Source organism: Anser anser (assembly GCF_964211835.1).
Source record: "Anser anser genome assembly, chromosome: 18".
Taxonomy (NCBI): domain Eukaryota; kingdom Metazoa; phylum Chordata; class Aves; order Anseriformes; family Anatidae; genus Anser; species Anser anser.
The window spans coordinates 10,912,340-10,927,558 of record NC_139739.1 but is presented as its reverse complement, the minus strand read 5'-3'; the positions used below and the strand labels follow the sequence as shown (position 1 = coordinate 10,927,558).

Here is a 15,219-nt window from a genome sequence, read left to right as displayed (position 1 = left end):
CCTAAAGTTAATGAAAAGAGCAAGGTGAATCGGTTAATGAATAACATGGAAAAAACATAGCGATCATCACTTGCCTGCAGTGTGATGGTACTTTTCCTGAACAGAGTACTCTTGTTAAAACCTGACCTCTTAAAAGATTTTAAAAGAGTTAATGTTCCACGTTCCAGGTTAGTTCAGTTTTTTGCCCTCTCTTTCCCTCTTAAGAGGTTTTGTTCCTTTCAATAAACTTTCCTCTTTACTTTTCCTCTTATATCTGTTTTTAAAATCCGTTCACTAACGCATTCACTGAGAATGGTTAACGATCCCTGAATTTTTTTCCCTCTTTCCTCCCCCAACTTCAGGCCATCCTCTGACTTACAGTCATGCACATGAAAGAAATCAAATATGGAGACCTGCTCTCTCAGTGGTGCTCCCCAGGGAAAAGAGGCAAGCCAGAGACAAACACCCAGCCTGTTACACCTCTAAGTGCTCTGTTGTCACTGCAGCAAAGGCAAAAAGACCATCTTACCAACTTGATGCATCTCTGTTACTTAGATCATAGAGAAGAAATTTTAGCCACATAACTTCTGGGAATTTAGACACCTTTAATGCTGGCCCTATGGTGAGGGAGCAGTGTAAATGTTTACTTGGAGTCTTTTGAGAAAGAGCATTCTTTATGTCATGCGTAGGTGTACTGCAGCATGTACCAATTGCAAATCAAACAATTCTGATGATCAGCCTCCTCAGTATAGAAATGTTTCACCAGTAAGTTCTTTGCACACAACACATCTGCCCACCACACATCTGCCTTCTTGCTTCCTCCTTAAAGTACTGCCATGGCAGGTGGGAAATTTCTCTTCCACTCTGGCATCAGCAGCTGCCAGGGCATAAGCATATTTGGTAAACACTCCTCTTGCTTTAACCATGCTGCAGTTTTCAGAGTAATATGCATTTCCCCAGTATGAAGGTGATATGTGCATTCACATTGTTTTGTCCTTGCACTGGCCCTAAACATGGTGGTAATTTTGCATTGCTTTGGGTGCGTTTCACATTTTTCTTAAAATACAGCTGTGCCCTGGATGAAGTTGGGAACACAGAATTACCAGCAAATGTTACAGTAGGTCCCGTGTTTTCAGGTGCTGGGCCAAAGCCTACTGTAGCCGTCAGTTCTTCAAGTTCTTCATTAACTGCTTTTGTTACTTGGATCTGCTTGCAGCACATTTTAGGCTTCTGAAACAGGAAAGGGAACACATTAAATAAAATCAGGGATTAATGTAGTTAATCTTTACTGATGATTGCATTTCTGGTAATCTAGATTTAAGTTTAATTATTCATCTCCAGGAAAAGCACTGGACAACAGTACTAATGCTACTGTTAATGGTATTTATTTCTTCATGATCATTGATGAGAAAATACTGCTGCTGTCACAAAAAGGTTAAAAGCAAAAATTTTTTTCTATTACCAAGAATCTCTGTCATATTTGCTAATGCTTGTTGCAAGTCTTGCGATTCCTGTAGAAACCTCTTTCATGTGACAAACTGGTTACATTTCTGCAGGGCACAACTGACTTAAAAAAAAAAAAAAAAAAAAAAAAAGGCCAGAACTGAGTGGACTAGAGACAGAAGCTCCCTGTCACAGTAGAAGAACAGTTTGTCTACACTAAGACCAGAAGAAATCAGGAGACCAAACAAAGGAAAAGAGCAAAAAGTTAGCGTGGAAAAGAAAGCAGTAGATGGATGAATTTTACTTGTTGCATATAAAAAACGGGAGAGGAAAATCTATTTTTTGATTAGAGATCAGGATTGTGAGATAAAGAGTGTGGATGCTATTCCTGGCTATGGCATAGTTCTATAGAATAAATCTGATCTTCAGAGATGGATTTCAATGATGAAATCCCTTTTATCCTCCTGAATTTCAGGCAGTCGTCCCTGTGCTCTCAGAAAGATTGACTTAATTTTTACTGCTACACAAAGAGCTCACTGCAGTGACTGCAGACCTGGAAATTTGTAACTTTTCCCTTCACATATGTTTTAGGACCCTAAGAATCCCTCAGTGAGTTGCAGACAAGGGATATTTCTTGTAAGGTAACTTCAAGCATATTGCAAGTGCCTGTATTTGGGAACTGCATAAGGAGAATGTGCAGGTGCAGGTCCTGCATTCATGGTTCTAAAAACATTTTAAAGCATTTTGGGGTTTTTCACCTTGAGGGATCTACCTCAAAGGAGAGCATTATTAGAAGCCGGTCAGCAGAGCTACTTTCACCTGCTTTCTATATGCTTTTTCTTTTAATCCTGTTTCATTTTTTCTTTCTAGCTTTCATAGGACACAGAACAAATAGAAGTGAATTAAAAAAATATTCACTCACATCTTCTCTTCTTAGAACTACTTCAGCTCACATCTTCTGCCTACAATATCCAGTCCAACTTCCTTTTTCCCTCAAGTTCTTATCCTGCATCCTTCAGTTTCTGGCCTTGAAAATTATCATTTGGTATTTATACTGCCTTTAATGTTTTCATTTCAAATGAAGGGAACTTTATACCTTTTCTCTTAATCTTTTACTATAGTCTGAGCTATTTTATGAAAAATTAGATCTTTCAGGCTAACCTCTCTTTTCTGAATGGCTCTGAGTGGCTTAATTTAGCATAAACCTTTGCTGGTTTTGGTCTTTCTCCAATCAGTAATTCTTGTGTTCTCCCCAGCGTTCTCTCTGCTGGATCAGTACAAGATCTGGGGGTATTAGAGATCCAGCATTCATTAAATATGCCTCCTAATTTGTTGGATTTTGTATCTTCCAGAAACACTTTTCTCAGCAGATATTTCTGCTGTGCAAGTTGAAGAATTTAATTAAATTAATCCAATATCTTCTGACTAAACTTGTACCAACTACAAAGTCTGCACAGCTCTTACTGATTACACATTTAGTCACGTAGTTTGCAGAACTTTAATACGAAGTGCTGGGAGTGCTGGTTTGGCAAGTGGGCATGCACTTATCGTTTCCTCCTTGAGCAAGTCAGACCACAGTCCTCTTGTCTGATTGTTTGGGTATCACCAGATGTCAGTCAAGTTTTGCAAATATTTGAAAATCTGCATTGGTGCCATAACCTGTTTGCCTCATCTGGAAGATCATCTCCTGTGCAGCATTGTATTCATTCTTCTTGTTTTAGATACGATGGCTGGAGTCTCAGATTTTGGGGAAAGGAGGGCAGGGGGGAATACGATGGACTCTTGAAAGTAGTCAAGGCAGTTGGTTGTCAATTGTTCTTATCATCACCATCTGATGATAGGTAGGCCTGAGTTGAAAATGCCAAATGAATGTGATTTTTTCAAAACAGAAATGAAGAATCAAATCTTGTTCTTTCTGTTTCCAGATTGGTGCCTCTCTGTTTGCCAGTAACATTGGCAGCGGACATTTTGTGGGCATAGCAGGAACAGCAGCAGCTGGAGGAATTGCCATCGGAGGATATGAATGGAATGTAAGTGGCATGCATATGAGTGAACGTTTGTGATATCAGGATTATCTGCAGAGGTTAATCAAGATAACATTGACTAATAATTTTAGGCTGCCAAAGTTTGTGCTTGGCAACACTTGTTTCTGTACAGACCCTATAAATGCCAATGTTATCTACTATTTTGGTGCAGTTGTCTTACTTGGTCCTTGTCCAAGTGACTGAGAAAAGATGACTCTTTTCTATTGAATGAGGCTTTTCAGAGAGCATTTTAACCAAATAAATCAGTGGATTCTCTTCTCTGTACATGTCTTTTGATTACTTTTTATTTATAAAGAATAATCTCTGACTGTAGAATGTCTGGAAGAAATAAGCAGATTTATAATCCACAGTATTTTTTACAGCAGTTTGCTGTATAGAAATTGTTGAAGAGGTTTTGATTTTTCCACAAGTTGTAGGAAATTTGGGATATCCTTCACAGCCTCCATTCCAAAAATCATTTCCTTTTTTGTTTCTCCTTCTTCTGATTGTATATTCCACTTATGGTTGCAATATGGAGTACAGATATTCAAGCTGACTTTAAATGATTTACTTGGTGTACTTGGTGTACCAGCAGCAGTGTTAACTGCACCAGCACAAAGGTTCAGATGAGCTAATTCAGTCCATTTCCCTGAATTCTCAGGCACTGTAGGTCTGGATAACAGTGGCCTTATGCTGCTTGATTCACCTTCATGGAAGGGATTATTACATGACACAAAGAACTCAATGAGCATTACATAGGTTCATACTTTCCTTGCATTTAATTCTGTGCAGCGAAAGAAACGTACTGCTATGAGGAACTTGTTTTTTTCCTTAACAAGTAGATGGTTGCTGCAAATATTCAAGTACTTGTGCTATAAATATTTAAGAAGAAAGATAAAGGCTAAAATGAGTTCTGTGAGACATGCACAGTTAATCTGCGATCTTTCTCTATTTGCTTACACTAGGGCTGTAACAAACCCGATTCCCCTTTTCTTTGCACAAAAACTAAGCAAAACAAAACAGAACAAACATTGCTTGAAATTTCATGGCATTCAAAGCTCTAGGACCCATATCCTTCTTCAAACATACCCATCTCTAACACTTCATCTCCTGGGAGATTCTCCATGGACTAATATCAGTATATAGTGTACAATTGTTGTTTAGGAAGAAGCAATGATGCATGAGTGTATTTGGGGTGATATGTTACATAGTTTTTTAAATATTTATGACAGAGAGAGACTAATGTACAGGTTAATAGACACAATACTGCAATATTGCTCTTGACTATGTAATCCAATTCTCCTCTTGAAAGAAATACTAAGTTTGACTGTTGTAGTGCTTGTGTATCAGTAATATTCCACTGAAATTATTCCTAAATTATATTAGTGAGACAGCAGGAGCTGAACCAGTCTTTCTTGTCTATTGTATGTTTTTGATCTAAGGGCAGAACTTAAAAGATAATATTATTAAAAACAAACAAACAAAAACACCCAACTCTTGTGTGGACAGAAAAAATGCAGAGTGTGGCTTTGCATTTTGTTGCAGGATTTTGAACAGAATTTTTGCTCAAAATATACAAATCTATATTTGTCTGTCTAATTATGTACAGTTCTGTGTCAGACAGCATTTGCCATCCATTTAAGTCACAAAAATTATACCGAAATACAGTAAGATTTATAGTTCACAAAATGCACATGGTAATACAAAATACAATATGAAATGGTGATGTGGAAATACAAAATACTTTACAAAATGCATGTGGTACAGTATGTGGGATTGTTGTAATATACTCTTGTCTTGTAAAAAGCACAGACATCTCACAGAAACCCAGTGCAAAAGGCAGTTAATGAGATATCAAAAGAAGTGCTACTCTTCTTAGTACCTAAGTTTGCTGATATCACAACATACCATTGCAGCATACCCGATTCTAAGAGGGAAAGTATTCTGCATTAGTGGCTGTGGGATGAAGCTAGCAAATAGGTCTCAGGTATTAGACTTCACCTTCCTTAATATTTCCCAGAAATTGCGGTCTTACGGGCTGGTCACATTTTAACAACCAGGATCCCTGAGCCTGCTCTGAGGAGGGCTAGGATAGCCTGGTGTTGCTAGTAGAGTAGCACTTCGATATTAGAAGGCAAACCTGTGAGCAGAAATCATCCTTTTTTTTTTTTTTTTTCCTACAAAATATCTTTTGTGCTTCTTTTGGAAATCTAGCATGAAATTCATGCTCCATAATACCTGGCAAATCGCTTGGCCAGGATTTCATTCCCAGGTTTTCAACTGTAAGACAAACGACAGAGCAGGGCCCACCCCGGCCCCGCAGTAGCCAGGTTTGAGTGGTTTCTATGATCTCTAGCTGCTCGTGGGTCTGATAAATGGACTTAAGGAGTGCTGTCTAGAGAGAGGAGGCTAATTCAGCTGATCTTGTCTTGACTGCAGGCTCTGATATTTGTGGTTGTTCTAGGATGGCTGTTTGTACCCATCTACGTCAAAGCTGGGGTAAGTCAAAACAGCATGTTATGCTTTTCTTTGCAGCCTGTTAATCTTCCTCTCTCCTCTTGATTACGGATCAGGTCTTGAGTATTGCAAAGCCATTATGAGTACAAGTACAAGAGATCTGAGTATGTTAGAACTGTACAATGTTTTCTGTATGTATTTAAATAACGACGGTTCTCAATTCCAAGACCTGAGGTGAGAAGTATTTGATACTCTCTCCTTGTCCTCTGTGATTCCTAGAGCTGCTGTTCCTTGCAACTTCGTTTGCAGCTCCTCTCCATTTGCCTTACCCTGTTGCAGTATCTGAGTAGCAAAAAGCTTCCTCTAACTTGTGTGTATCTGTGCCCCATTATCTGAAACCTTGCCTACCCCCCACACAGGTGGTGACAATGCCAGAGTATCTTAGGAAGCGTTTTGGTGGGAAACGGATTCAGGTCTACCTATCAGTCCTTTCACTGATCGTGTATATTTTCACAAAGATCTCAGTAAGTAAAACTTTTACAACATTTTTTCCATCCTACATTGATCTAGAGAAGAGAAACTCCCGTTTACATATTACTCTTATTACTCACACAACTGGCTCAGTTGTTTCTGATTTGGAGCCCTTGGTCAAATTAACGGTGGTAAAAATATGGTGTGTTTTCTTTCTTCTGTCTAGTGAGATAATGTATTCAGATCTGTTTTGCAGTCTGAGATTTTGGCTTCCTGGAATGTCTACAAGAAGCCTTTCTCTTGATACTTGTTGGGCTTTCTCTTTCTCATTTTTTTTTTTTAAGGTGTAATCTAGAATAGGTCAGACTGGAGGGAGCCTTGTATTGTATTAGTCTGTCTTAGGGATCTGTGAAACATATGGAAGAAAAGGTCACAGACTGTCAGATTGTACCTTTTTTCTGCTTTAATCCTCTGAGAAATAATAGCTGCTGCTTGTTTAACCATCTAGTTTCAGTATCTTTTTGGCATTGCTTTGGGCACACAACATCCCACTCCAACCCCCTGGCCTTTAGGCTAAGGAGAATTAGCAGTGCTTTTTGGCTCTAGATGGAAAAGAATGCTCTTAGGTTTTCAAGAAACATTTATTTTTTTTTGTCTCCAGACTTCATATTTACCCATTTTAGCATCCTCTGGTGAACATGTCATCAGCAATATAGCTGAGGGAAAAGAACAAAAGAGCAATTAAAAAAAGAGAATGATAGAAATTAGAAAATAAGGGAGTAGGAAAATGCAAAGGAAGGAAATGATAATAGCTGAGGTGAAAGGAGAGTAGAGGAGAGATTCTTTTAATGGGTAAGTGGTTGCTATAAAGTTTAAGGTGCTGAAAAGTTAATGTTTATTAAGTATGTGGTTGTGAAGTGGTGAAGGGAGCTGGTATTTTCCATATATCTTGAAACTACCAAGCCTCTGAAGAAGTCCACAGTTCAGGCATACCTCAATCTGTTGTTTTTCAGAAGTTGCCATGGCAGATTACTCTTTGCCCTCTGAATGGGAGCTGAGTGATAATAGTGCAATTTAAGCTAAAAGATTGGCCTTTTGCTCTCATTCTCACATCTTCATGATAACTGATCCTTGCAAAGGTTATAAATTAAACAGGCTGGTACTGTGGGGCTGTCCTCAGAGCTGGATTTCTGTATATTTTAAAAGGATCAGTTAAATTTACTGTTGTTGTGCTTACCTGGGATTTCTGATTATGCTAGTTATGTTGCACACGCCACAGAGTTCTGGCAGCTTTAGCAGATGAGAAACACTTCCACTCTGATGACTCACAGTCCTATTCTGCAACACATTTGCAATAAGCCCATTAAGGTGTTGTGCAGGTTCTGAATGTACCATCTTTTATTTCCAGCTTCTATCATGCTTAAGGATCTAGTCATGAAATTTCACCGTTTCACTCAGGGTGTCTTACTTTCAGGCAAGACAGGTTCTCCATTTAAGCTTCCTGTGTGGTCACGAGGCTGAAACACCTTCTCCTGCACTTCTGATCCTGTCTTATTAGGGAGCAAAGCAATAGTCAAGAGATCCATACAGCAGCAGAATGCCTGGGCCCCATTCTACCATCCTAGCTTCCAATGAACCCAGTTATTCCAGCTGTGTATGGTGAATTGCCACAGAACTGTGTCTCTGTGCTATGCAGTGGAAGATTTGGTGCACAGGTTCCTCTGTCTCCATCATTTCTCCCATCTGCCCAGAACAACACTGACAGTGTCAATTCCATGCATAAACATGGCTGTGATTTCTGTAGTATACCAACATATCTTCTGTTGCCTTATGTCACTATATTTGGTAGGGCAGGATTTGCCTAGGTCTGATTTACTTGTCATGTTTTATTCAGAATATGCAGAACAGTCAAAGTCCTTGGAGGTTTCAGATACTGTCAGAGGAAGTAAAAATAGTTTTTTCTATAACGTGCTATACAACACCAGGCCTAAATTGTCTCCAGATGGACCAACTCTAGGAGCACAGAGGTAAGGGCTGTTCCATCCTGGACCATAGGTTGCTTCTTTGTGCTGTGTAGAGATATGTATGCTATGTGGAACTAGCACAAGTTTCTCTTCCCAGAGACACGTTGCATCTCCAGACATACCCACGCGTTGACAATCTGTGCCCTATCCAGCCTGGAGATTTGCATTTTACTTCCTCGACTGCTGCCTTTGCAAACACTCCCTTGTCGTCATCGGGGCTTATCGAGATTTGGTATAGAAGGATGGCTTTCTGCCCTGCCCTTGACAGGCAGTCACACCTAGCAGTTTGATTAGCAGTGATACTTACTGCCACTTATCCTTCTAGAAAAACAACATCTTGTTTCCAGGCTAGTTATTTCATGTGCTGCTCCCTTGATTTATTATAATATTATCTAATGCTCTTAGTAATATTATTATCAGGGTGCTTTCCAATGAATAATATAATATGTTGGGTCACGTAACTTCTGTCATGCTGTTTCTGTCACACTACCCACCACTGCGTAATGATCAGATTATCTTTTTACACATTTGTGCAAGGTCATTACTGCTTCTGTCTTTTCCTGTGCATCTTCCGCGTATTTTTATTGTCATCTTACCTTGTGTCATGGCTAATCAATTGCTTGTCAGGCAAGGTCATGCTGCCAGGTGTCAGTCTTTGGGATCAGGACATGTGATCATTCAGCCCAAATGATTTCTGCTGCACAGGCATCATGTGTACACGCTTCCTAAGCATGCAGTGCTGTGTGCGCAGAGCCCCTGGCAGCTTTCAGAACCTTGCTCAACAACAGTATTGCTGATATTGGCCATTATGCCAGTGAAGATGGTCTAGTGAAAACAAAATCTTGATGAAGAGTAATTAACTAAATTACAGCAAAACAAGGGAATGAAGATCTGAATGCTTTTGAAGAAATCAGAAATTAGATTTATCAGAAATCAAGGCATCTATTTACCAGGGGAAGGGCAGGAAGAAAGATAAGCTCCTCTTAGAACTGCACAGTGTAGAATGAATAGTGGAGTGTGGGGGTGCACTAACATTGCAGCTGGATCCACTAGTGATATACACAGTCTCCAAGTTAGTTATAATGCATTCTACCAATTGTTCCTGCATGATCTGTGCATGGCTTTGGAAAGAGAGCTTGTAATGTAAAGGAAAGATTTACTCTATCAAAGATAAGATAAGGATTAAATAGTATCTATAAAAGGGTATTAATGGAGAAACAAGGAAGTATTGGAAGGAAATAATCTAATTGGGAGGGAGGAGCAGTGAAGCTGGAAGGTAACAGCAATTTAGAGGAGCTGATACATTGCTCAGGACACTAAATAATTAACTGTGTATTTCTTTCTGGGGGTCATTTTAGAGCCATTAATATTTAATGCTATGTAGGCTAAACTGAAGCCAGGAGCAATAAAAGGCAGGACTTATCCAGGACATACGCTGATCAGTGTTGTGAAAAGCTAGACAAAAATATTCCCATAGAAATTAGGGACAAAGTATACAGTCTAGCAGCCACTGGGGGGATCAGATCTAAAAAAATCCTGGTTCCTAATTTGAGACTGAAACATAAGAAACCAAATAATCTCAAGCTGCTCCAATGGCAGGGTTTTGGGAATCAAAGTGTTATGATTCACATGCTGCTTCTCAGTTGTCTTCTGCACATCGCGGCAGCAGAGCTGGAGGATCTCTTGCTGCAGAGGTCTGTACTACTTCCTCATTCTCCAAAGTGAATCGAGGGCGAGGTCATACAATGCGGTCTCGGTTTCAGTTACCTGCCATGACATAGCTTCAGTGTCTCTGGAACGAAGACGGTTTCTTCTTCCAGCATCTCCCAGCTAGCCAGGCTGGATAACCGCTTATTAGTATATCTGCCCTGCCTTACCTCAGCCTAGCTGTGGACAAAACCAGTCCGAGTCACTTTTTTGTGATCACAGGCTCTGCGATTCCCACCACCAGGCCTTTGGAATCTCCCACTCTTCCAGCAAGCTGCCATCTGGCATCTGCCCTGAAGTAATTGTGTGTGCAGGCCTTATCCCAGAGTGCACACATCTTTGTCTCACAGAGCCTGCACATGGACAATTTATGTTCCTTGGTTGAAGCAGTGTTTTGTAGCTCCTGAGCTTGCTGAACCTTCCGAGGACTTGTCCTGTTAAGTGAGGACATGACCCTTTGTAGAGCCGCATGGGAGGTGTGTTATACAGAAAGAAGGCATTCAGGTGGGATTGGATGTGAGTCCATGTGCGAGACGCTCAGGAGGAGATGCAAACCTCTAATGAAAGGATGATTAACAGTAATGTATTAGAAGTGCACTGGGGTAGATTATTCTGACTGCAAATTTAGGTAAATAGCCTTGATGCAAATTATGTCTAAATCAGGAAATTACTTCCTGTGATTAATACCCCAGTAAATAGTGTTATTCTGAAACCTGAACAATCCCATTTTTACCCAAGAGCTAAAGGTCTCTTCTGTTAGCGAAATGCATGTCAATTACTCCGTCAGGAACTTTAAAATAGCAATAAAATTTTTGCCTTTAATTCCCATTTGTCCTGAACCAGTGAAACTAGCTATACTACACGTATGTAAGCAATAAAGGCAATTTGAGAGACTTATTAGCATTAAAGGAAGAGAACCAAGCTATGGCTTGGAGGTGTCACAGAGTCCATAACTTGGACATAGCAGTAAGTGTAATCCTAGCTTTAAGTAGTTCTTTACTAAACAGTTTCTCAGTATGGAAGCTCACACAGTAGAGGAGGTAAATATATCTAGCTAAAATGAGCCATTGCAAAATATTTGGAGATTCTTAGAGAAGTGTTACAGTTCTTTCACTGAAAAGACCACAGCACTGAGAAGAGACTGGCAGTTGCAGTAGAATGGCCTCAGTTTTCATTTTGTACTTTTTTTGTGCAGTACTCTAAGGGGGTAGTGTAGTTGTGTATTTCAGTACCATAATCATGAACGTGTAATGTGCCATCATCTAGAACTTAAGCCTTGCCTAATCTGTCATTTTTATCTTTTAGGCAGACATATTCTCTGGAGCTATATTTATACAGCTGGCCATAGGACTGAATCTTTACTTGGCCATTATTATTCTGCTTGCTATTACTGCTCTTTATACCATCACAGGTGAGTTTGCAGAGCAGTCTGATAAAATAAAAAAGTTAGGGGATCCAGAAAAAAGAAAACAGGAAAGGTGGGTAAGAGGGGAGAAATGAAAACCTGAAAGGGGTGTGTGTTTTACAGTGGTCTTTGTTTGAAAGAGGCAGGTGGTGAGAAAATAAAAATAAAAAATAATTTAAACGAATTAAAAAAGGATTTTCATGGAGTTGTTTGCACAGGGACTAACATATTTGTTTTGACATGTCTTTGCCATTAGGTGGCCTTGCAGCTGTGATTTACACAGATACCTTGCAAACGTTTATCATGGTTGTGGGATCTTTTATTCTTATGGGATTTGGTAAGTAAATCAGATGAATTAAACTGGAATGTTCAACCACAAATCCCACAGTGCCTATGGAAATATATCCTGCAGTGTGGAACCCTATTATCTTAACCAGCAGATTTCAGTTCATACACCTATTTATCAGGGAATAAAATAGCCATGTTGTCAAGCCCTTTAGTTATTGAGACCACTACGTTCCAAAGTACAGGGGAATGTATAAAATCTGTAGAAATAAGGGACACCTTCATTGTGTACTGTTTTCTGAAAATGTTGACGCATACTGGTTAGGGTTTTTTTACATCTATATTACAGCATTTTTCTCCTCACATTCTCTAGCTCTATTTGAGATTTCAGTATTATATACTTTATTGCTACTTTTACTTTCTACTTTTCAGCATTTAAAGAGGTAGGAGGATATGATGCTTTTATGCAGAAGTATATGGAGGCAATTCCATCCAATATCTCCTATGGAAACACTACAATTGATAGCTCATGCTACAGACCTCGGGAGGATGCCTTTCACATCTTCCGAGATCCTGTCACTGGAGATCTGCCATGGCCAGGACTGATCTTCGGTTTGAGCATCCTTGCTCTGTGGTACTGGTGCACAGATCAGGTAATGTGGAAACTAAATGCCTCGGAAATGCAGAACACAAAATTCTGCAGTCTAGTTTGATCCAGGGGTCTTGTTTATTTCTTCTCTTCCCCACTGTAATTCAAAGCCAGGTTACAGAAATGGCAGTTAGTTCTAGTCAGTGAATAGACTACTCAGTGATTTTTCAGCTTCTGTTTTCTACACTCCTCCTGTACTAAATGGCTCAATTTTGATGATATTGTTCCATATGTACACAAGAAAATGGAATGGCATTATTTCAATTCTTCTTATACAGTGCCCAGCAGATACAGTATATAATTCCTTTTTTTTTTTTCCTCCTTATGTGACCATGTATAAAACCAAGAAGAGAGGTTGCAATGTGAACATTTTCTTAAGAAACCATGCATTCAGTGGTCTCAGTTGGACTGGGATGATTCTCCATTCAGTAATCCTAGTTTGTTTTCTATTTGTGCAGCTTCCATCTTTGCATGCACAGTCTGGGGAGGATATTCTTTATATATCATTTTTTTCAGTCTGAAGTCTCTTTCCCTCTCCTTCTTCCTTGTCCCTAAGACCTACCATCCAGTTTCCCTGGGAGATCACACTGACATGAGAATAGGAAAGTATGCTCCTGCAGCTATGACACGTGAATGTGCCCAGTCTCTAGGGAGTGATCCATCTGCCTTCTAAATTGTGGGAAAGATAATCTTTCATATTTTATAAAACAAATAAATCTAAAAAGGCAATGTAATTAACTGTTTCATTCCATTTTGGCTTTTTAGTCTGCTTTAAGAACATCTTGTGAGAAAGAGCCTTAGCTCTTAAATATATCCTGAATAAATTATATTTTCCTTTATTTATTTTAAATGTCTTTTTTATGTAGCTTGTATTTTTTTCTAGTGGTAGGAATTGTAAACAGACTCTTCCACTATCACACAGGTTAAGAAGTACCTTGTGTCTGGAATTTGGCATAGTGTGTTTATGGAAATGGAAATGATATTCTTGATTGAGTTAAATGTACTTGCTATGTCTCACTGACAGGTTATTGTCCAAAGATGTCTCTCCGGCAAGAACATGTCCCATGTGAAGGCTGGATGTATCATGTGTGGATACCTGAAGCTCTTGCCCATGTTTATCATAGTGATGCCTGGAATGATCAGCCGAATTTTGTATACAGGTATGCATATGTATACAGGAATGCAAATTTCTTCTTGCTACCAATCTCTCTCAATTTCCTATTCTCCATCCCTTTATATTGTCATTTTGTCATCCAAATTGTCCAGGCACATGTGTGCACAAATACTAACTACCCTGTGATAAGCCACAGGCTTTTCTCATTTCCCTGATTCAAGGGTTCTGCTAATGCTATTATTGTCCATTTTAGGAAAGAGAAATTCCATAGTGTCCCTCTCTACTTGTCTGCTATAGCCCTATTCTGGCTGAATGAGTGGAATGTCCAGGATTGATATTCTGGCAAAAAAAAGAAGAAGGTCACAGTCACAGCATATATATATATATAATGTATATATATGTATAAATATGTATATATATGTATAAATATATATATACATATATATATATATTTGTCATGGATAGTCCTGAGTGCAGTGTGGGGGCAGTGCCAGTCTCTCTTCTTTCTGTAATATATATATATATTTTTTTTTGGTCATGGATAGTCTTGAGTGCAGTGTGGGGACAGTGCCAGTCTCTCTTCTTTCTGTAACCATCCGTTTGTTTAACAGCAGGGCAATGGAGAGATGTTCAGGTTAGAGGGAAGTGTCTTTGTGTTCCTCTGTTTGTTTTTTGAGTTGCTCTTTTTGTGTTATTCAGTCCTGGTCTGACAAATTAATCCTGATGTTTTTTGACCTGCAGCACTTTTTAGTATTTTTTTTTCTTTAGACAGAGGAAAGGGAGGATGGGCTTAGAATCATCTTCTTCCCTGCTAGCAGACTAAGAATGATATAGAGCACGTCAATCCAGTGTTTTTTTACAGATAAATTTTAGAAACTACTAATTTGGAAGCAATCTGTTGTTAATACATGATCTTGTCTAACCCCGTCTCATTTTCCTCTTCTCAGATGTGGTGGCTTGTGTTGTTCCTGATATCTGCGAGAAGGCCTGTGGCACTGCAGTTGGCTGTACCAATATTGCTTATCCAAAAATGGTAGTAGAACTTATGCCAAATGGTAAGACATTGTCTCTATTTGTTTTAGGAAAGGTGAAGGTTCTAGACTGTAAATGTAGGTAACAGAGCCCAAATCTCAGATTTTATTATTTTATTTTTTTCTAAAAATTTTCACTATTAATCAGAGGGGTAGTCTTTATTAGTTGTGGCTGTAGGTGCAGTATAGTTACTTGCTGACAATATCACCTTTCAGTTGGCAGACGCTGGGTGATGAAATAGTAATTGTGCTCCCTTTCTGTGAAGGTTGAAAGTAACCTACTTTGCCAGTGGTTTATAGAAGACTGTCACTGTCAGGATTTCTGAGCTGGAGGCGTACACCTGTAGGACTTCTGCTAAACCCACTGAGGTGGGAGGAGAAGATATCCTGTATCCACACTGTCCCATATAACGCCTGCTCAATGAAAGAATAAGGCACCAATCCATAGAGGACTAAGTATACATACAGGGAAGAAAAACTTCTGCAGAAAACCCCAGAGCTGATCCATAAGGCTAGAAAAAACAGATTATGTTATTATGCAAACCATGGTACTTCCCGGATTTCTTTATACTTCCCCATTGTATTATAATAACTGTTGTACGTAATGTGTTGTACAATGTGTTGTACTGT

General features: G+C 39.2%; 1 protein-coding gene and 1 long non-coding RNA gene across 10 annotated transcripts in view; one reads left to right on the top strand and one right to left on the bottom strand.

Annotated features, from left to right (window-relative positions):
• SLC5A1 (solute carrier family 5 member 1) overlaps positions 1-15,219 on the top strand; it is a 50,598-nt gene that overhangs the window by 27,691 nt on the left and 7,688 nt on the right. For 8 of the 9 annotated variants that reach the window (XM_083803891.1, XM_083803890.1, XM_083803889.1 and 5 more), the window contains 8 exons: positions 3,348-3,452; positions 5,886-5,945; positions 6,323-6,427; positions 11,411-11,516; positions 11,767-11,847; positions 12,228-12,448; positions 13,469-13,604; positions 14,506-14,613. In XM_083803891.1, coding sequence (XP_083660017.1) covers positions 3,348-3,452; positions 5,886-5,945; positions 6,323-6,427; positions 11,411-11,516; positions 11,767-11,847; positions 12,228-12,448; positions 13,469-13,604; positions 14,506-14,613 — 922 coding nt within the window. Of the gene's footprint in view, positions 1-3,153; positions 3,264-3,347; positions 3,453-5,885; positions 5,946-6,322; positions 6,428-11,410; positions 11,517-11,766; positions 11,848-12,227; positions 12,449-13,468; positions 13,605-14,505; positions 14,614-15,219 lie in introns of those variants that run through there. The other variant, XM_083803895.1, reaches the window with a different exon arrangement.
• Positions 567-2,802, bottom strand: LOC310883506. Its single transcript, XR_014573567.1, has 2 exons — positions 2,345-2,802; positions 567-1,209 (listed from the first exon to the last, which is right to left on the bottom strand). It is a non-coding gene; the product is annotated as an uncharacterized lncRNA (long non-coding RNA).